At 39.4% G+C, this 24,053-nt stretch overlaps 1 protein-coding gene across 1 annotated transcript in view; it reads right to left on the reverse strand.

The window, feature by feature from the left end:
• LOC127798911 (signal peptide peptidase-like 2) overlaps positions 1-24,053 on the reverse strand; it is a 62,199-nt gene that overhangs the window by 21,225 nt on the left and 16,921 nt on the right. The window contains exons 6-8 of the mRNA XM_052332554.1: positions 22,171-22,347; positions 7,307-7,341; positions 7,040-7,196 (exon numbers count right to left, since the gene is read on the reverse strand). Of these exons, the coding sequence (XP_052188514.1) occupies positions 7,040-7,196; positions 7,307-7,341; positions 22,171-22,347 (369 nt within the window). The remainder of the gene's footprint in view (positions 1-7,039; positions 7,197-7,306; positions 7,342-22,170; positions 22,348-24,053) is intronic.

The raw sequence follows: 24,053 nt of genomic DNA on the forward strand, positions 1-24,053 counted from the left end.
AAAGCCCTTCAAGGGGCAAACCCTATACAGAGAAACAAAACTATATAAATAAGGGAAATTGTCCAAAACCTATACAAAAGAAAAGGGTTAAAAAGATGACTTGGCCTTAGCCATAACATAAGGGAAAAAAGAATAGTTCAATTCCATCCTTGGAGTAGTCTTGAATCCATTAGCTTTTTCTTTTTTAGTTCTAGTACCTGAAAATTCTTCTGTGGGAAATCATGTAATCTATTGAAGCAGAACTCGAACAAAAAAAACAAGAGTAATCCCGATTACTCAAAACTAATATCAATAATCAAAGTCTGATCTACTATACATCACTAAAGGATTACTTATAGATAACTAATAGATAAAAATCTATTCCAATTGGGATTCCTTGACATAATCTAATTAAGATAATCCCAATCTAATTAGGATTTTAGGAAATAAAAGAAATAAAAAGAAACTAGGAAACAAATTAAAATAAATAAACTAATAAAACAATATTAATTTCTATTTTTCACCTAAAATATTGTTTCCCAAAATATGTTTCTATGATCTTCATCACCTTCAAAGAAACATAAGAAAGGAAAGTGGTAGACTTCTAGGAATTGTAAGATGACTTGATTCAATAGGACAGAGTTCCAACCCAATTACAGCCGAAAAGAAACCTAATTACAGCCGAAAAGAAAGAAAATAGGGCAATTCGAGAGGCCCATAATCTCTCATACTTTTTTGAAAATTCTTCACCCCCTCCTCACCTCTTCCACCTCTCTTTTATTCCTCATTCTCTAATGGAATTGGAATCCGCACATGTAAGTTGTTACCCAACCTTGCAATTCCTGTTCTACCCCTCCTCTACCTGGCTGGCTGTTACAACCACTAGCCCAATTCCCAAACTATCCCTAATTCCTTGGACACCTTTGGTATGTCCAGTGAATCGGTGGTCTATCAATACTCCCTCCCCCAACTTTTACCTTGTCCTCAAGGTGAAAAAATGGAAATTGCTGCTAGATCACTGAGTAAGGCTCCCAAGTGGCTTCCAATGGTGGAAGGCCCTTCCACTGAATCAACACTTTTGTTCCTTGCATGTTCCTACCATCCCCCGACTGCACTCCTAGCACCGCTGATGGTTCCACCACCATTTCCAAGTCTTCGTTTAGCTATTTGGGCAGCTCCATCGTGGCCTTCATTTCACCCTTAGCCTCCCGTAATTGGGACACGTGAAATAGGGTGGATTTGGCAATGTGGTGGCAGTTTCAGCTGGTAAGCTACATGACCTATCTCCTTCTCAATCTCAAATGGGCCATAATAGCCTGCCACTAGTTTCTCATTTGCACGGGCAACCAAAGACCTTTGTCGATACGGTCTTAATTTCAAATATACCAAGTCTCCTACCTGGAACTTCACATCCCTTCTTTCCTCATCTGCTATCTTCTTCATTATTGCTTGCGCCCTCAATAGTTGCACCTTCAGTTCATCTAGGATCACATCCTTTTCAATCATTTGTTGCTCCACCATCGAGACAAGGGTAGTTCCCTTCTCAAACCTCACTATGGGAGGCGGTTCTCTCCCATACACCACTTGGAAGGGAGTTAACTTGGCAGCTGTGTGATAAGAGGTATTGTACCATAATTCAGCCCATGGTAACCAAGTGAACCATGCCTTTGGTTTAGAGGAAGCAAAACATTTCAAGTAGGTTTCCAAAGTCCGGTTAAGTACCTCGATTTATCCATCCGTTTGTGGATGATAAAATGTACTTCTTTTGAGTTTGGTGCCCTATAGTCGAAAAATCTCCTCCCAAAATTTGCTCATAAAAATTTTGTCTCTATCCGACACAATGGACCTAGGAACTCCATGGAGCCTCACCACTTCCTTGATAAAAGTTCCAGCCTCATCTCCAGCTGTAAATGGATGTTTAAGGCCAATAAAATGCCCATACTTGCTAAGTCGATCCACCACGACCAAGATTGAGTCCATCTTGTTAGATTTTGGGAGTCTTTCAATAAAGTCCATGGCGATGTCGTCCCAAATCTGGTTAGGAATCGGTAGTGGCTATAACAGTCCCCCCGGTGACAAGGTTATATATTTGTTTTGTTAGCAAGTCACTCACTTACATACCGATACGCATCTTTCTTCATACCTGGCCAATAGACATTCGCTGACACCCTCTTGTAAGTTTTTAAAAACCCTGAATGACCTCCCACACTCCCATCATGCCCTTCTTGGAGTATTAACGAAATTAGTGCAGATCCCTTAGGTAAGTAAAGTCGTCCCTTGTAGACGAGATGCTTGTCCACTAGCTGAAAATTAGGATGGGAGGAGGGGTTAGCTTATAACTCCTGGATAATTTTTTGCAGTCCTTCATCAGCGTCTACCTCACTTGCCACCTTCTCCAATTGGACCACCCTAGGCACTGTCAAAACCATCAAAGCTGCTGTATGATAGATTCTGGACAGCCCATCAGCCGCCTTATTCTCCATCCCAGCCTAATAATGTATCTCAATTTGGTATCCCATCAACTTTACCATTCATTTCAAATATTTAGGACTTACCTCCCGCTACTCCATCAAGTACTTGAGGCTTTTTTTACCCATTCTAATAAAAAAATTTCTACCTAACAAGTAGTGCCTCCATTTTTGCAGCGCAAACACTATGGCCATGAGTTCTCTTTTATAAACTGATTTCTTCCTCCCCAACTAACTGAACGCTTGGCTGAAATAAGTGATCGGCCTCTGTTCTTGCATCAAAACAGCCCCCATTCCATGCCCCGAGGCATCACCTTCAATGATGAAGGGCTTCTCAAAGTCGGGCAAGGCTAAAACGAGTAAGGATACCATTTTAGCCTTGAGTTGCTAGAAGGCCTGTTAAGCAGCCACATCCCAAAAGAAGTTGTTCTTTTTTAATTTATCCGTTAGAGGCCGAGCCAGCTTACCATAGTCTCTCACAAAGCGTCTATAGTACCCCGTAAGCCCAAGAAACCCCCTCAATTCCTTTACCGTTGTTGGAGTAGGCCAATCTATCATTGCTTGCACCTTGTTGCTATTAGCTGAAACCCCCAAATAAGAAATAAAATGGCCCAAATACTCAATTTCTAGCTTCCCAAACACACACTTCTTCCTGTTGGCCACCAGCCAGTTGTCCGATAACACGCTCAATACACATTGTAGATGCTGCTCATGTTGTTCCAAACTGCTGTTGTACACCAAGATGTCGTCGAAAAACACCAACACAAATCGCCTCAAATAATCTCTGAAAATTTCATTTATCAACGCTTGGAAGGTAGCCAGAGCGTTCATCAACCCAAAAGGCATCACTAGGAACTCGTAATGCCCTTCATGAGTCCTAAATGCTATCTTTGGAACATCCTCGAGCCTAACTCGAATCTGGTGGTAACCAGATTTTAAGTCTAGTTTGGAAAAGACCCTGGCGTCGTGCAACTCATCAAGTAGCTCATCTATAACCGGAATGGGGAATTTGTTCGGAATCGTAACCTTGTTCAAGAACCTATAATAGACACAAAAACGCCACCTCCCATCCTTCTTCTTAACCAATAATACCAGGCTAGAAAATGGGCTGGAACTGGGTTGAATGATTCCAGCGGCCAACATTTCACCCACCAACTTCTCAATCTCATTCTTTTGTAAATAAGGATAACGACAGGGTCTTACAGTCACCGGTGAGGATCCCGAAATGAGGTTTATGGCATGGTCTCTTTCCCTGCTTGGTGGCAGCCCTTCCGCAGTAGTAAACACCCTTTTAAATTCAGCCAATGTGCCTTTCAATAATTCTAGATCTGCCCTCTGATCTTCTTCAATTTCAGCTGCCATTGTCCCCAATTCCAGCAGCATCCCTTCCCCCTCCTCCTTAAATGCTTTCACCATAGCCTTTAAGGATACCAAGGTCTTGCTCAAGCTAGGATCCCCCTGCAAAGTTACAGCCATGCCTCCTACTTAAAACTTCATTGTGAGAGTTTTCCAATCCACATTCATCTTGCCCACCGCTCACTTCATTCCCAAAATAACATCCGAGCTTCCCAGCTCTAAGGGCAAGAAATCTTCCACAATCTGCAAGTTTTGGAGTTGAAGCTTCACCCCCTTGCAAATTCCAACCCCTTGAACTGCCACTCCCGTCCCCATAATCACACCATAACCTGCTGTTTCCTCCCTGCTTAGGCCCAACAGCTGCACCAACTCCACAGAAATAAAGTTATGGGTTGCTCCTCCATCAATTAGGACCACAACTGGCCGCTGTTCTATCTCCCCTTTTATCTTCATTGTTTGGGGTGCTGTCAATCCTACCACAGAATTTATGGACAGCTCAATGGCCTCACCCCCTTGGGCTGGTTCCCCTACTACCTCCCTCTTTCGACTAATGCACTGGTTGTCTTCTTCTTCTCCTACTCATTGTTCCTCCTCCTCCTCTACTTCTTCATCATATATCATCATCACCTGCAACTCTTTATTCTTACACTTGTGGCCTATTGTATACTTCTCATCACATCTAAAACATAAGCCCTTATCCCTCTTGGACTTCCATTCGGCCTCACTAAGCCGTTTCCAAGGCTGATTACTCACCCTCCCACTGTTTTGGGGTCGGAATGGATAGGGGAAGTTCATTGTAATAGGCTTAGAAGCTGGTTGTGCATGGGGCGAAGGACCCCACGCTGGTAATTCAGAATAGAGAGTGAAGCACAAGGTTCTTATCTTCTATATGTTGTGCCAAGTCCATCATTTGCTCCAAGCTCCTTGGCCTCAACACCCTCAACTCGGCCTTGATCTCTGGATTGAGACCGTTGATGAAGTTCCCTTCTAGCACGGCTTCTGGCAAATTTTCCAGAGGCGAGGCCAACGACTCAAAGTTCTGGCGGTACTCCGAGACGAAACCTCTCTTCCGAAGAGCTAAAAAACGCTCTTCTACCAACCCTTCTTGAGTGGGTCGGAATCGGCTTCGCAATAGCAGCTTGAAATCCTCCCAAATCCTCATTCTTCGCCGTTTTTCTTCCCACTGGAACCACGAGGGGGTAGGTCCTTCCAAACATACAGTAGTTGTATCCACCTTCTCCACATCAATCAACCCGTTCATCGAGAAGTATCTCTCGGCCCCGAAAATCCAACCATCTAGGTCACCTCCATCGAATAACGACATTTCCAGCCAGCGTCCGCGAGATTCTAGTCGCCAGCCACCCTCGAACCCCTCCGTTTCAGCTCGCCTCCCACCAGCCTCGGGCGTCGCCTTCGAGTAACCTACCCCCGGTGATTGTTCTCCCCACTTCTCCTGGTTCTTCCGTTCTCGCTATTGCTCCTCCCACCTCGCTCTCATCCATTCAAACTATTCCAACAGGGAAGTAACGTTCTTCTCCACCAATCGAACCTCACTTCTCATGGCATTCGATTCACTCTTCATGGCGTCCACGCCTAGTTGTACGCTATCCAATCTCTTCTCTAAATCTCCCACTCGATCCGATAAGTTCACCATTAGGATCGCAATGCTCTGATACCAAAATGGTAGACTTCTAGGAATTGTAAGGTGACTTGATTCAATAGGAAAGAGTTCCAACCCAATTACAATCGAAAAGAAAGAAAACAGGGCAATTCGAGAGGCCCATAATTTCTCCTACTTTCTGGAAAATTCTTCACCCCCTCCTCACCTCTTCCACCTCTCTTTTATTCCTCATTCTCTAATGGAATTGTAATCCGCACATGCAGGTTGTTACCCAACCTTGCAATTCCTGTTCTACCCCTCCTCTACCTGGCTGACTATTACAACCACCAACCCAATTCCCAAACTATCCCCGATTCCTTGGACGCCTTTGGTATGTCCAGTGAATCGGTGGTCTATCAGAAAGGGGTTGCCAGTACCCATATGGTTCAGGTATTTGATTTATGTTTCAAGTACTCTAGCAGCTGAGATCTTGAGTTTGTTACCCTCAATGCTAGGTGTTGATTATGTTATGGTCTGTGGTCCTTGGGTCATGATGTCTTCCTTTGGAGTCTAGCTAATATATTTACTCATTTTGCAATTCTACCAATTGGCAAAGGAGGAAAAATTGTCCGATCATAATTTTCGGGGAGCAAATGTTGAGTGAAAATTATAGTGGGAAGAAAAGTCAGATACATTGCAAAGGGAGTGAAGTGGTGTAAAATATGAGTGGCAGAAGATTCGGTTGCTAACAACATTCCCTCTCACTAATTCCAACCTACCTTTATTTATGAAACTCTTGAAGGAGAACTTTCTCAATTTTTCTAAAAAGATTTCCATAGCTTGAGGAATAAATTGGATTTTATCTAGAATCATTTTAAAGGAACCAAAGGCTTTTGTTGAAGGACAGCTATTGTCAAAGAAGATCTCTTTTGCTCACAAGAAGATTTCTTCCATTTGATTAGAAATGACAAACTAACAGTGGTTGAACGACCTAAGGTACTTGGATAAAGATGCTGGTGTAGTAGTAATGGCAAGATTGATGACCAGGACTCCCAATGAAGAAAAACATATGTCAATATATAATGAAAAGGTGGTTAACTTGGAAAAAAGAGAAACTCTAGGAATAAGTACTGTCACATTTATAATTTAATTAAAAAAAAACACATATGGATGAAACCTACAATAATAATATTTTTCATTGTTATGATGTGAACTGTATGCACATTATTTCTATGTAATATAGCATATCAAGTAAGACATGGGGGTATCATCCTCACATGGTTACTACAATAAAATCCAACGTGTGGAATTAGAGCTCATATTGAATTGCATTAGGGATGCGATTCTTAATCAAGTAACCAACTAAATACAGCACAGATAGAACAAATTTATATCGAACATATTCATGGTGAAAGAAAACTTATTCAGACAAAGATGGAGATAAGAGTCATGTGCTTGGTTAAAGACAGTTTTACAAGGCTTATTAATACGCATTGACTAACTTTTCCAAGTTTACTCACCCTTGAGCACAATAAAACTTGAAAGAGTGCCCACATTATGAAACAGCATTTAGCACCACAAGACGATGTATGAAGCAACTACAGTCAGGTAAGAAGTGCAATGCAGTGAAACTTACAAGAATATCTTGGCCAATCCATGAATATGATTCCTTCCGCTTAGAAGCCCAAATAATTGCAAATAGCAAGCAAAATACCATGACCGCAAGTGAAAGAATAGACACCTCCCCCAAAAAAGGCAAATTCACTTTCTTCTGCCCACTGTTTCTCCATTTCCTGTACAGCAAATAAAGTAGAAAATCAAGCAAGCTGCAAATAATTTGTTATGCATAAAAATTTTGAAGTTCATAAGATTAAAAATGAATACAACTAGGTTACAAGTGTACCTTAAAATCAATGCTAATATACAAGCATGCATTCCCTGTTAAGAAGAACAATTTGTTATTAGGACAACAATAATTCATCGTACAGGATACTTGCTAACATAAGAAGCATAGACAAAGACACTAGACACAACACAGTACAGTAACAACATAGCAATTTGATAAAAGGAACTTTGGGTATAACCATAAATAGCATCAACTTACAGGCACCTCAATCACCAAGGCATGAGAAGTAAAAGCTCCATAATGAGCGAGCTAGGCACATGCATCCCTTTTAGTGGCATGAGGAGTGTGCTACATGATACCTCATTTTTAAACCAGTCATTTTTCTTTAATATCTTTGACTTCCATGCAGTAAGTACCATTAGAATACAAGATTCAGAGAAACCTTGTGCAGTCTACTTTCCTTGTCCTTTCCTTACTCTTCTCATTTTCCTTTTTCACTCGTCAAAAGTATTAGTTCACCTAATTTGTTCAATAAGTGTAATTTTCGTTTCATATATACTAAGAAGAGTAATGAAAATAAAGCATTTAGTCAGTCTAACTACTGTATATTATGCCCTTACAAAGACAATAAAAGTGCCCAAAACATAAACAGAAGAATATTTATCGAACACATAATATTAGGATATTTTATAAAATATAGCTACATCATATTAAGTTAGCAGTTCTGCCCTTTTCAAACTAACCAACACCATTTATGTCTTTTGTGGTTCTAGAGAAAAATGGTTTAATATATCAAACCATCTTCTCAACAAGTGGGGTGTGAAAATGGTTTAATATTTCACAACAAAACTCAGATATAACATCATTTTTATTAGTAGCAAAAAAAGAATAAAAAATAAAAGTACCATTCTATCAAATTAAACCATGAGCATATCAGATGATAAGACATATACATAGAGATAAATGGAGATTTATCCACAGGGAAAAACAAAGATAACGAGAGGCCATAGCACCAAAGTCACGAAATAAGACCATCTCTAAATAAGTACAGTGGTTTTTTTTTATTATTATTATTTTGCAAGGGGCAAAGTGGATGTTTTATTGTTGTTAATTTCCTCCCAAACTTGATATTTTCATTTACACATCCAATTATCGAATTCAGGGAAAGGAAGGCACAGTTATATTCCTAAAGTCTGATTATTAAAACTTAACCATTGTTAGAATCTGGAAATCAATCCTTGATTTAGAGGGAATGATTGAAAAGATTAAATCCCCGGATTAGAGGAGTAATCAAAGGAATTATGTTAGGTCAACTTTCTGTTTTAGTTTTTTGGTAGTTTCCTATTCTTGTATAGCTTAAGATAGAAAGATCTCGTGTATATATATATACTGTACAGTTGATTGCTGGAGGTAAGAAATCAAGTAATTTCTTACAAAATTACTTGTTCATGGTATTAGAGCCAGGCTCGACACTAGTCTGGTATTCATCTCATCAGTTCTTTTTTCCCAAACCACAACATCAGTTGTTTATGGCAGAAACTAACTCTTCTTCACCAGACTCTCCCATTGTTCTTGTTATTTCAACTACTTCAACTAATCCCATATCAACACTTGATTTTTATTCTCTTTTAATCACCCAACACAAACTCAACAGAACCAACTTTCGTGAATGGTTCCAATCTTTGTTGCTTGTTATGAAAGGCAAGGGCAAAGTTGGAAGCCTGATTGGTGCTATTCCTATGCCAACTTCAACTGCTGCTTACTATTCAACTTGGGATACTAAAAATTCTATAGTCATGGCATGGCTCATCAATTCTATGGAGCCTAAGATAGGATGGACCTACCTCTTCTACAAAACTACAAAGGAGATTTGGGATGTTGTGCAAAAAATTTACTAGGATCTCAAAAACACAACCCAGTGTTTTGAAATCTGTTATGCCCTTCGAACAGCTAGACAAGGTAACATGTAAGTCATCAAATACTATAATGTTTTAACTGAACTTTGGCAGGAGATGGACATTTTCTATAATATTAGTTGGCATTGTTCTAAGGATAGTACTAAGTACACTAAAATGCTAGAGAAGGAAAGGGTATTCAATTTCCTACATGGCCTCAACAAAGATTTAGATGAAGTTCGTGACCGTCTCCTTGGTACTGAACCTTTCCCTTGCATTAGAGAAGCCTTTGCTGAGATTAGACATGAGGAAAGCCACAAACGAGTAATGCTCCACAGCCCTTCAAACCAGCCCTCTGATTTGGGATCCCAGAATTTTGCCTTAGCAGTCTATCATAGTACATCTCATTCAAAGGATCAGAAACTCAAAAAATAAACTCTGGTGTAATCATTATAATAAACCCCATCATACGAGGGACACATGCTGGAAACTTCATGGCAAACCTGCAAATTGGAAGCCAAGAAGTCAACAAGAACAGCATAAGTTAGCATATACAACTGACTTAGCCATCATCGCTGAAAGCCAGATGCTCTATTTACAGTGGAACAAATGGAAATTTTACAACAACTATTAAACCAGTCCAAAGTGCCTACGGAAACTGAACCGACCCCTCAAATTAGTACAGCCACAGTTGCTCATAGAGGTAACACTCAATCCACTTTATTATCTCAAACACATTCTAGGAACTGATGGATTATAGACACTAGGGCATCATATCATATAACAGGCTTATCAAAAAAAAATTCCACTTATGAATACTATGCTGAGAATATTAAAGTTGTAGTTGCTGATAGGAGTGTAACTGGTGTGGCTAGTCAAGGCACTATTTTTCTACCTGGATTAACATTGTTTTCTGCCCTTCATGTTCCATGTCTTAAATGCAATCTCCTTTCTATTAGTAAACTGACTAAAGATCTCAATTGCACAGTCACATTCTATCCTATCTATTGTGTATTTCAGAATCTGTCTTTGGGGGAAGATGATCAGCAGTGCTGAGGAGCAAAATGGCTTGTACTACTTCTCAAAAGCGGGGTTCCTCCATCGGCTCATAAGTCATCTAATCCTATTTCATTGTCTACCATTTCTCATCGTGATGTTCTATTATAGCATAAATGAGTAGGCCACCCTAGTTTCTGTGGAGAATAAGAAGAAATCGAGAGGTTAGAAGGATCAATGAATGCTGCTAGATAAGGTTCCGAAAGTACAAGAAAGATAAAGCTCACGAAAAAGAGGAGATAATTCATTTAGACTCTTAAATTTTAGAGATAACTATTTTGTATTTATTAGACAACATAGATATCTTGTAAACTAGAATAGACTTCTACACTGTATAGATGTCTTATACTCATGTATATATATGTGCCATACTCGAATGAACAAGATAGTTTATTCTTCTCCCTAAGTATTTTTCTGCATGGTATCAGAGCAAAACTTTTCTTTTCTTGTAAAACCCTAGGCATTAACTGTCGCACAACTTCGTTTTTTCCCAATCCATTCTTCCTATAACCGTCAGACTTGATATTTTACATCATGGTTGGCAAGAGCAACCAGTCCTCCGAGATCATTCCCTTACCAACCAACAACCTTGGAACCATTGACAACAGTATGTTCACAGTCATTGGACATAAGTTGAATGGTCATAATTAGCTTCAGTGGTCACAGTCAGTGATGATGTTCATATGCGGCAAATAGAAAAATGATTACTTAACTGGAGCCACAAGTAAACCAGGGGAAGAAGAGGAAAGTTTCGAATTTGGAAGCCTAAGACTTATATGGTAATGTCTTGGCTTATTAACTCTATGACCAATGAGATAGGTGAATTTTTTTTTTTGTTATATGACACTACACAAGAAATCTGGGAGGCTGCTAAAGAAGCCTACTTGCACATTGAAAATACCTCTGAGTTGTTTGAAATAGAGAGTACGCTTGATGATCCAAGGCAAGGTGAATCCCATGTCATGTAGTACCTCAACTCCCTGAATAAGTATTAGCTTCAATTGGATAAATGTGATACTATCCAATGGAAGTGTATAGAAGATTTAGCAAAGTACAAGTAGATTGTGGAGAAGAAGAGGTTATACAAGTTTCTCATAGGTTTGAACAAAAACCTAGATGGAGTTAGAGGAAGAATTCTTGATACAAAGCCTCTACCAGGGAGGTGTTTGCTGAGGTTTGTAGGGAGGAAAGTAGGTTAAAGATCATGCTAAAACCTATAACTTCAAATCTGGAGCATTCCGCCCTATTCACTTGAGGAGGCAATCCAACAACATTCAAACAAAAGAAGGGGCTCCTTGGTGTGATCATTGTCACAAGACAGGACACACTAAGGATACCTACTGGGACATCCACAACAAGCCACCAGATTGGAAGCCGGCTCATGAAAGAAAGAGTAGAGGCACCCTAGCCTCCACGGAGGAGACCACTACAGTCTCAACATCTAATCTGTTCAGCAAAGAATAAATGGAAATTGGAATGGCTACAAAATATGTTTGGCAAGCACAGATCTCTCAATCTTCTATAGTGGTGTCAAGCCCTTGAATTAGGGCTAGCAATTCGGTAATTCTGATAGTAGAATGAGAGAGGGAGAGAGAGAACAAAGAGATCAAGAGGGAGAAAGTTATTCATTCAATCAATCGGTAATCCTCCTGAGTGTCATAGGTCTCTTATTAATAGGACCTCTAGCCATACAACTACCTTCTAACCGCCTAATCTAGTTGTTACAATAGTCCTTCGCGCCTTCTAACCTCCTAACCTCTCCAACAGTCTATAAGAGATAGTAATTACAAGATACTCCCCAGGGTCGTACCAATCCCCAGCCCCTTGAAATAATTCTTGTCCTCAAGAATTTAGAGAAGTCCCATAGCCCGCGAAAATTGCTTCAAAAGATTTGGAAGGTATTCCCAAGTAGTGTGGTCAAGATGAAGATGAGACTACTAGACCGATACTTGAGTTATAGGTAATTTCCCTTCATACAACACTCTTTTCTGCACAATAGAGCGTGGTTCAATTACCTCTTATACCTCTTCCAAATTTGGTGGTAAGTTTGTTCCAATAGGATCAGCCGGTTCTGTAGCTTTCTTCAACAACGAAACATGAAACACTAGATGGTTGGTCACCCTTCCGGTAGCTACATTCGATATGCTACTAGCCCTACCTTGGCCATAATAGGGTAAGGTCCAAAATACTTGGGACTCAACTTAGAAAGGGGTAATGAAGTATAGGGATGTTGCAAGAACCTCCTAACCTTGAGATGGACCCTATCACTTGTCTAAAAGGTCCTATCACTCCTTCTTCTATCTTCCATTTGCTTCATCTAGTTGTGGGCAGTGGCCAATTCCCTTTTTAATACTGTTAACAACTGCTGCCTCTGCTGGAAATAATGCTCCACTTCAGCTATAGTAGGGGAAGACTCTGAAATGGCGGGCAGCAAAGTGGGCTTATATCCAAACATGATTTTGAAAGGACTCCTCCGAATAGCACTATGGTAGTTGGTATTATATCACCACTATGCTAATGGTAACCACCTATTCCAACTCTTAGGGTTAGTGAAGCACATACACCTCAAATATGCCTCTAGACACTGGTTAACCATTTCCGTTTGAGGGTGATAGGCAATAGACAAACATAGGCCTACACCCAACTTCCAGAATAGTTCTTGCCAAAACAAACTTGTGAATACCTTGTCTCTATCTGAGACAATAGTTTTAGGAACACCATGTATACTGGCCACCCTATCCAAGAATGTATTTGCCACCTCTTGTGCAGCAAATGGATGAGAGAGACCAATGAAATGCCCAAATTTTGTCAAACGATCTACCACCACCATAATTACATCTTTACCTTCTGACCAGGGTAGACCCTCCACAAAGTCCATAGAAAGCCCATGCTTGCTGGGGCACTGCCAAAGGCTGCAACAACCAGGGTAAGCCACATGTTCATGCTTACATAGCTGGCATACTACACATGACATCACAAATTTCACCACATCTGCCTTTTGCTTAGGCCAAAAGAATAATTGTTTGACCTTTTGATAAGTAGCTTGTATCCCTGAGTGACCACCCAAAGGCAAACAATGAAGGTCCCTCAATATTTTATCCTTTAAGGCATTGTCATCTCCTACTACCAATCTGCCCTTGTACTTGATCAACCCATTGGACAATGTATAATCTGCCATTGTACTAGGTTGCACTGCCAATTGTGCCATAATACCCTAAAGCCACTCCGATTGCCCATAGCTAGCTTCTAACTCCGTCATCCACTCCAAAACTACAACTGTAATAGCTTGGCATGCTGCATTTTCGTTTCGTCTTGATAGTGTATCAACCACTATGTTTTCCTTACCTCGTCGGTACTGAATAGTATAATCCAACCCCATGAGTTTAGAAACACCTTTCCTCTATAGTTGGGTATGCAGCCTTTGTTGGCCTAGAAATTGCAGGCTCTCATGGTCTGTGTGGATCACAAATGGCTGGCTCTCCCAATAATGATGCCACTTATCAATTGCCCCGAGCATTGCCAACAATTCCTTGTCATACACACTTAACCCCAAGTGTCTTTGAGACAAAAGCTTGACTTATAAAAGCCAATGGTCGCCCTTTCTGTACCAACACAACTCCCACACCAGTTTCACATGAATCTGCCTCAACTGTAAAGGGTTTAGAAAAATCTAGAAGAGCTAATACCGAGGCCATAGACATGGATTTCTTAAGGGTTAAGAATGTTGCTTCAGCCTTGGGATTCCACTGGAAGCCTTCCTTCTTCAGCAACTCAGTGAAAGGTTTGCTGATAATGCTACAGTGTTGCACAAATTTTCGGTAATAACCGATCAATCCCAAGAAACTCCTCAACTCTTTCACATCTTTAGGTCTAGGCCACTCGAACATTGCTTCCACCTTCTTTGGATCAGTCCGTACTCCTTCTCCACAAATAATATGTCCCAAATACTCCACCTCCTTCGCAGCAAAAGTACATTTTGAGAGCTTAACATACAATTGGTGAGACTTAAGGATCTCAAATATAGTGCGGAGATGAGTGAGGTGGTGTTCAATAGTGGGACTGTAAACGAGGATGTCATCGAAGAAAACGAGGATGAACTTCCTCAAATAGGGTAGGAAAATTTGGTTCATCAAAGCTTGTAAGGTGGTAGGGGTATTAGTTAAACCAAAGGGCATAACAGTGAATTCATATAGCCCTTGGTGGGTTCTAAATGCTGTTTTATGAATGTCAGATGGTGCCATCCAAATTTGATGGTAACCAGACCTAAGGTCCAGTTTAGAGAAGATTTTTGCACCATATAACTCATCCAATAGGTCATCAATCAAGGGTATAGGAAACTTATTTTTGATAGTGTTGGAATTAAGCTATCAGTAATCTATGCAAAACCTCCAAGTTCCATCCTTTTTTTTAACAAAGAGGACTAGGGAAGCATAGGGGCTTTGGCTGGGTTGAATGATGGTTGAGTCTAGCATTGTTTTAACTTGCTTCTCAATCTTTGTTTTCTAGGCAGGAAGGTATTGATAGGCTCTAACATTGATAGATTCTAAATTTGGTTTAAGGAGAATTGAGTGGTCCAAGGGTCGATGGGGTGGTAAAGAATTAGGATCCGCAAATAGATCCTTAAATTCTACCAAAAGTGAATGCAAATCATCTGAAAAACATACCTTATTTGAGAGTTGGGAATCAATGCTAGCATTGGTAGGCTGAAGTTCTCCCTTCGATTGACTATCGCTTTCCATTTCCATAGTCTGTATGGAATAGAGTTGGGCTATCTACCCTCCCTTCTTCAACATCATCTTTTGCAATCTTTTCCCTTTAATTAGCTTACACTCTCCCTGCTCCCAACTGCCCAAAAAGGTCAATTTCTTTCCTACAATTACCATGATGACTTATAACTTGTTGAAGTCAAAAGTCAGAGGACTCACAATCCTCATCCAATCTACGCCAAGTACTATATCACATCCACCCAATTCTAGAATTCGCAAATCAGTTGCAAACTCCTGACCCTGCACGATCCATTTAAATCCTATACATTTATAGTGGCTATACATTCTACTTTCGTTGGCTACAGTTACCGACAAGGGAGTTGTGGCTGTCATGGGACACTTGAGGCTTGTAGTTGTGGCTTCACTAAGGAAGTTGTGGGTGCTTCCATTGTCGATAAGCACCATTAATCTTCATTTCCCTACCTGGCCTTTCACTTTTATAATATGTCCCATAGGGCTTCTTTTCAATGCATGGAAGGAAATCTCCCCTCCTTCCTCTCTTTGCATTTCTTCTTCTTCTTGCCCCAGCCCTTCTTTGCTGTCCACTTCTTCTTCTTCTTCTTCTTCTTCTTCTTCTTCTTCTGTCTTTTCTCCATCAACTCCCTCCATATTCATTAGTTGCCTTTTGCACTAGTGACCAAGGCCATATTTTTCTCCGCATTTGAAGCACAGCCCTAATTGCCTTCGATGCCCTATCAAATTCCCCTTACTTCCATTGTTACTTACTGGCGCCTAGGAAGCTAGTTGATTATGCCACGTGAGAAAGGGCCTTGCATTTCCCCCTCCGTACTGTCCTGCTAAGATACTTGGTTTATAGGGAATCTTGTGTTTCTTAAAGATGGTCTCTAAGGCCAATTCTTGAAGTCTAGCCTTTTTCATAGCTTGTTTAACGAACGTAAGGGTCATCATCTTCACCATTGGTCACAATTCTTCCCTAAATCCGCTAATAAAGACCAATACCAAATATTGCTTGGTGAATCTTGGTTGCACTGTACTCACCATAGATTTGAACTCCTCAAATCGAGCTTGGTACTCAACCACAGTCCCTTCTTGTTTTAACTTGTTGAATTCTTCGACTACATCAGCCATGTTTTTCTCCTCAAAACGATCACATAACCCCTCAGCAAATTCTGCCCAGCTTCCATGCATTCCTTCATCTTGGACCCATCCTTGATACCAAGAATCTGCCTCTTTATTCAAATAAATTGATGCCAAATTTATCTTTAGGGATTCGGTAGAATTGAAAAAATCTTCCACATCTTCTTACCCACCATCGTGGTTTCTTTCCTTCGAACATCGGAATCTCCAATCTTGGCCTCGAAACATGGTTCTGAGTCCATTGTTGCTGATTCCTTCCGGTAACTTCTTGAACTACACCCTGATCTACTTCGTCAAGAATCCCTTGTGTGCCCGAACGGTTGCCCTGGTGTGGCAAGATCGGGTCAGAGGTTTGTCTTGGGGGATATTTCGGTGGTAAACAGAATTGGGGTAGGGAAGACAGCCTACTTAGCATACTGTTGATCCTTCGTCCTTGCAATTCTACCGTTTCTTGGCACTAGTTCATCGTTTCTTGTTGCTTCTCCATGGCCGCTTGCATGGTTTCTCTCCACTTGGCCAATTCTTCTTGCGTTTAGCATAGGGTTTCCTGGGTATGGGTTGCCCCAAACTCCATTGATTCTAGCCTAATCTCCAGTTGCTTCAATCGTGTTCCCTCAGCCATTGCACCTTGATCCCCGACCTCTGAATTCCTCACCTAGGCGTTTTGTCCTTCCTACACCGAAGCACCCTGCGTCGTCCTACTCCTTTCTGTCGTGGCGTGACTTCCTTAATTCTTCCCACAGCCGAATCGTCTAGCTCTGATACCACAATTGCCAAGCCCTTGAATTAGGGCTGGCAATTTGGTAATTCTGATAGTAGAATGAGAGAGAGAGAACAGAGAGATCAAGAGGGAGGAAGTTATTCATTCAATCAATCGGTAATCCTCCTGAGTGTCGTAGGTCTCTTATTAACAGGACCTCTAGCCATACAACTATTCCTTCTAACCGCCTAATAGCCTAATCTAGCTATTACAACAGTCCTTCCCGCCTTCTAACCTCCTAACCTCTCCAACAGTCTATAAGAGGTAGTAATTACAAGATACTCCCCAGGGTCGTAACAAGTGGTAGCAGGTTCAATAGCCCACAAAGGTAATTTCTCTCATGCTTTCACTACTAAGAAAATTTATCTACTATATGGATTATTGATTCAGGAACTTCTGACCACATGACTGGGAATATCAAACTACTAACCAATGTCCAACCATGTGAGAAAGATTAGAGTAAAAATTGCATATGGATTGCTAGCAAAGGTGGCAGGAATAGGTTCTATCACTCTATCCAAGGGACTTACCCTCAAATCAGTTCTTTTGCTTAATTTGGACTGCAACTTTTTATCAATTAGTAAACTTACTGCTGACCTAGATTGTGTTGCCAAATTCTCAAAGGATGTGTGTGAATTTCAAGATCGGACTTCGGGGAAGACGATTGGCAATGTTGGGGCATGTTTGGAACTCTACATTCTTAAAGGGACTACTTCAGGGAATAATCAAGTTCATTCCAGCAATTGCTACTCCACTCAACACCCTATTTCTCTCTCTAAATTTCATTCTAACAATAATAATGCAATCATGTTATGGCACTATAGATTAGGACATCCGAACTATACTTATATTAGGAAATTGTTCCCTTCCTTGTTTAAGAATCAAGATCCACATGTGTTACAATGTGAAATTTGTCAATACTCTAAGCATGTTCGGAACAATTATCCTAGACAAATCTACACTCCATCCTATCCTTTTTCCTTGATCCATAATGACGTGTGGGGGCCTTCTAGGGTCAAAAATATTACTGGGGCTCGTTGGTTCATTTCTTCACCCGTCTTACTTGGGTCTTTCTTATAAAAGAAAAATCTAAAGCTGGTCACATTTTTTAAACTTTTCATTCAATGGTGCAAAGGCAATTTAATGCCAAAATTCAGATCTTACGAACCAATAATGTCAAAGAATACTTTAACTCAATTCTTGGTACTTATCTTTCACATCAAGGTATTATCCATCAGAGTTCTTGTGTTGATATACCACAACAAAACGAGATTGCAAAACGCAAGAATAGACACCTATTAGAAGTTACCAGATCTTTATTATTTTCCACCCATGTTCCTAAATATTTTTGGGGTGAGGCCATCCTTATGGCCACCTATCTTATAAACAAAATGCCCTCACGGATCCTCAAACATCAAACTCCAAGTCAGGTTCTCCTCACCTCTTTTCCTCACACTCGGGTCATTTCCCACATTCCTCTAAAAATCTTTGGTTGTTCCTCCTTTGTTCATGTTCACCACCAATTTCGGAGCAAGCTTGATTCTAAATTCATCAAATGCATCTTTCTTGGCTACTCTCCTCATCAAAAAGGTTACAAATGTTACTCTCCCGAGCATAAGAGGTTCTTTACCTCAATGTATGTCACCTTTTTTGAACATCAGCCAGCCCTATTATCCCAAACCTAATATTCAAGGGGAAAACACTCTAAATGATCCTCAAGAATCTCAGTTTTGGGATTTTCTATCTATTCCTAACCAGCAACCTGATTCTCCTTTTAACCAACAACAGCAGCAACCTAAGGAACAAGAGTTAAATCCTTGTATCAGTCCTAACCCTTCTCATCCTCATGAACTTCAGGTTTATTCTGGAAGAAAGTTTAAAAAAAAGGATAGTGAGGAACAAGCATGTCCCAAAACTGATCAAGAGGCTAACTTGGATCCAAATCTGTTAGTAAGGGAGAATACCACCATTAGTGAGAATTTTGACATTACAGCCATTGATGAGGATCTAAATTGGCCTATAGCATTAAGAAAGGGAGTACGATCATTCACTCAACATCCTATTCACGACTACATATCATACAAAGGTCTCTCACCTAAATTCGATACATTTATCTCAAATGTAAACAAAGTGCAGGTTCCTAGCACTATTCAAGAAGCCTTTTTAACACCCTAAGTGGAAGGAGGCAGTCCTTAAGGAAATCAAGGCCTTGGAGAAGAATGAAACTTGGGATATAATTGATTTATCTCCTGGAAAATACCCTGTGGGTTGCAAATGGGTATTTACAGTAAAGTATAAGAAAGATGGGAAGATTGACTGGTTTAAGGCTCACCTAGTCGAAAAAGGCTTCACCTAATCTTATGGCATTGATTACCAAGAAACTTTTGCCCTGATGGCAAAACTAAATACTATCAGAGTATTGGTATCCCTAGTTGCAAACTTAGATTGGCCTATCCACCAATTAGATGTGAAAAACGCATTCCTAAATGGAGACCTAGAAGAAGAAGTATACATGAAAATCCCTCAAGGATTTAAAATTAATCTCACGAGAAACAAGGTATGCAAACTAAAGAGATCACTCTATGGACTCAAACAATCCTCTAGAGCCTAGTTTGAAATATTTACAAGAGCAGTCAAGAAGCATGGATATAACCAAAGCCAAGCAGACCACACCTTATTCATCAAGCACTCCGTGGAAGGTAGAATATCTATTTTTATCATATATGTGGATGATATCATTATTACAAAAAATAATTTTCCTGAAATCGAGTCTCAAAGAAGTACTGGCAAAGGAGTTTGAAATCAAAGATCTAGGAAGCCTAAGATATTTCTTAGGCATGGAAGTAGCAAGGTCTAAAGAAGGAATTTCAGTTTCTCAATGGAAGTATATCCTAGATCTATTAAATGAATAAGGTATGTTGGGTTGCAAACCAGCAGACACACCCATGGAATCTATTTCAAAACTAGATATTGGCAAAAAAAGTGCACCGGTTGACAAAATGAGATATCAAAGATTGGCAAGAGTATATAGCGATTTCAGAGGCAGTAAAAGAAGCCTTATGGTTAAAAGGATTGACAGGTGAATTATTTGGAACTATTGTAGAAACTACACTAATGTGTGACAACCAAAGTGCCATACATTTGTTAAAAAATCAAGCACATCATGAACGGACCAAACACATTGATGTGAGGCACCATTTCATCGGAGAAATCTTGGACAGAAAGGAGATAAATCTGGTAAAGATAGCAGGGGATGAAAATGCAACCGACACGTTCACCAAGGCAGTTTCCATAGCCAAGATGAAGCACTGCTTGGAGCTACTCCAAGTAGTCCCAAAATGACTAAGCTGATGAGCTTAGTGTGTTGGAAAAGATGGGTCAGGATTCTCCTCAAGGTTGAAGTCTACACTTATGCAAATGGTGGAGAAATTGTTAAAGTTTGCACTAAGTCAAGACATCCAGCATTACACAGAAGCATAAAAGCATAAAGCAACAAGAAGTTCGGTTATTCATGTTAGTTGAATATATAAGTAACTACTTTTCTTAAACAGTACTTATTGGCTTCCGTTTATTTTTGTTTCTTGTAAAAGTCGCCCCTATCCTTTATAAATAGAGGGTTGGCTTGAGTCATTTCATTATAACATATCGTGTACAAAGTGAGAGAAAAGCCTAGAGGATTAGACTTTGTAATCTCTGAGGGATAGCTCGTGTAAAGAGCTGTGAGAGAGTGTGTTCCAATTATATTCTTGATAGTGGAATTATGTTGCCTACCTTCAATTTGGACATAGGATCATCAAGCAATTGATGATTTGAACCAGGATAACTCTCAGCCTTTTGTATCTTGTTTTCTTGTCTTTTATTTTGTTTGTGTCGTGAGTGTGAAATTGAGATTTGGGAGGGATGATCAATTGTGTAATGGTATGTAAATTAAAGAAGTCTCTCTATGGTCTCAAGCAATCACCCAGGACATGGTTCACAAGGTTTAGTGCTGCTATGACTCAGTTTTGATATCAGCAAAGACAGGTTGATCATACTCTCTTCATTAAACAGACTGAAAATGGAAAAAGATCAATTTTGATAGTGAAAGTGGATGATATGGTGATAACAGGACACTGAAAAGATAAAGGGACTTAAAATTAGACTGCAGGCTGAATTTAAGGTTAAAGATCTCGGTACACTAAAATACTTCCTTGGCATGGAGATAGCAAGGAGTAAACAAGGTATTTTCATAACCCAAAGAAAATACACACTTAATCTCTTGAATGAAACTAGAAAACTTAGTTGTAGACATGCAGGTGCTCCATTAGAACGAAATTGGAAGCAGAAAGTCATAGAAAACAACTCTACTATTGATAAGGAAAGGTATCAACGCCTACTAGGAAAGTTGATATACCTTTCCCTTAGCAAACCTGATATTACCTATAGCATAAGTATTATGAGTCAATTTAAGCATTCACTTACACAAAGACACCTAATACAATAAACCAGATTCTTCGATACTTAAAAGGGACCCCTAGAAAAGGGCTTTTGTTTCAAAAGAATGATTATAGGGGAGTTAAATGTTTTATAGATGTAGATTGGGCAAGTTCAATTGAGGATAGCAAATCCACAACTGGCTACTACACTAAACTATAGGGTAATTTGGTCACTTAGCAGAGTAAAAAGTAGACAGTCGTGGCAAGAAGCAATGCTAAGACTGAGTACATAGCAATTGCTCAAGGGATTTTGAGTTGATTCTAGGAAGATTATTACAGGACCTACGACGTTGTATAGTGACAGCAAATTAGCTATCAGAATAAGTCATAATAGATTGAGGGGGAGTGCTAGAATCCAAATATCAATCCCTGATTTAGAGGGGGTGATTGAAAAGATTAAATCCCAAAATTAGAGGAGTAATCAAAGGAATTATCTTAGGTCAACTTTTTAAAATTTTTGGTAGTTTCCCATTCTTGTATAGCCTAAGATAGAAAGATCTCTTGTATATATATATATTGTATAGTTGATTGCAAGAGGTAAGAAATCAAGTAATTTCTTCCAAAATTATTTGTTCAACCATGAGCCTTGAGAAACAAATATTAGCATCATCCGTTGCAGAGAATTAAGCTAACCCCATGGTGTTCCACTATTCAAATTAATTTTCATTAACGAACAGTTTTCTGCATTAGGAATGAAATATGTGCCATGTTATGGTTCATTCATATCCCTCATCTCCCCTAAATAAATAAATGTAAAACCTCCATGAAAGAGGATAATGCAACAATTATTTGCATAGCTGTGTTCGTCTTGAAAGCAGTCAACTATTTTTAATTTAAAAAAAAAAACACAAAATAGAAGAAAGATTAATACCTCAACACCACCCATACAGAAAAATACTATCAGCAGCCAGACAAACCATGACGACATGAACAGATAGAGTAAGACCAGAAAAGTGGATGCTGATATGACGAAAACTACAGCACTCTTTGCAGTAATATCAATGGTTTCCTTCTCGTCATCTTGGGTGGTCCCAGCAGTGGCAGAGCCCTATCAAGGGGAAAAATTAAAGCAAATCCCATTTCATTCCATAAAATATCCCAAAGTTACTGTCTCATGATAAAAATAATAGAAATTTACAAAAAAAATAAAACGAGAATAGAATTAGGACAAAAAGAAATCAAGAGAAAGAAAATGCCAAGGTTAGTACATAGATTTCATACATGTTTTTTAAGCAGATAGAGTAGCAACCATCAATCCTGAGGATGACAGAAGATGCTCAGGGCCAACCTCAGCTTGAGTTACTTTGACTAAAGTTCACAGGCATAATCTAGTATGCTAGATAGATATTTTTCACGGTTTTTATCGAAAAGTGACCCCCAGAACCAATTTCGATCAAGAACTGGTCAGCAATATGGTCAAAAAAGACAAGTGGAGATTAAAGTTGTGCTACATGGAGATCTTATTTTTGGAGAAAAAACGTGGCATGATAATGCTACATCACAAGGAACAATCACATGATGCAACTGAATGGTTTTCCGAAATATTATTTGTCAATACATTTTCACTGTGTAAATGTCATGGCTTTTCAGAAAACACTGTCAGCATTTCAATGCCTTATCAATCATAACAGCTTACACAGATCTTGGCTGAGGTTTATGGCTAACAAGAATGAATGAAATATCTCTTATTTTTCTCCAAAATGGCCAACATGTTTCTGTTTCCTAGGAGACAAAAAAGATAATGAAAATTTTTAAATTCAAATATTTCCAATAAAATTCAATGAAACTTATCAAAACTCCTGTAATTTATGAAATATTTTCAAATCAACAAATTGTTTCAACAACATCAGGAATATTTGACAAACTTTATTTCTATTTACCTATTTTATTGAAACAAAATATTGGAAACCAAATAAGTTTATTTCAAAGAAGAAATTAAGAACTAAAGAGTATATGCATAATCAAAAACAACTTATCCACAAGCTTTGGTCCTACTACCTTCGTTTCATTAATATTATAATTGGTATATGCTTTTTCTCCACTCCAATTATTAGTTATATCTAGCATTTTTTTCATGAGACCATTTCACTAAACACCACGACTACAATAACAATTCAGATCCTCAGAGGTGGAGAATTGCTTGTGAACTGTTGCCTGTGTAAAGCATCATATTTGTAGGCCGGCATCTATATTGTTATTGGCATGAGGAATGGACTGGAACCTGCATATAGATGAGGGTGAATGTGCTTCACCGATTCAGCTTAGGCAATGTGGATACACACCAAAATCCTAGACAAGGACAATCTAGAACCTCGATATTTCGATAAGGCTAGGCTGAGCCAAGGGACTTGGTTGCCACACAGGTGTGCTTCCATTGTATATCAAAAGGGATTGTTGGGAAATGAATATTCATAGTCACACAATTCCCTGCCAGTGATGTCCAGGGTACCAATTGTGAATTCGGCTACTCATATGAGATTTTCTTTCACCATTCCTCCTACATTGCAGAGCCTCATGAATGTTGACATGCTTCTTTGATTTCCCAATAATGTGTGTAACAAGTAACCAATAGCAATTCTTTCTCATGAATATTTTTTCCTTTTCAAGTCTGTTACTCATTCATCTTGAGTATTCTTCTGTACTTACAATGCAAGTCCAAAAGCGTTTCTTTGACAAAGATCTAACCTGCTTATAATTTCATAGACAATGGCAAAAAGCTAACAACATCCATGAGCAGTGAAGCCAGAAGCCACA

The sequence above is a fragment of the Diospyros lotus genome, chromosome 4 (assembly GCF_014633365.1).
Source record: "Diospyros lotus cultivar Yz01 chromosome 4, ASM1463336v1, whole genome shotgun sequence".
Taxonomy (NCBI): Eukaryota; Viridiplantae; Streptophyta; class Magnoliopsida; order Ericales; family Ebenaceae; genus Diospyros; species Diospyros lotus.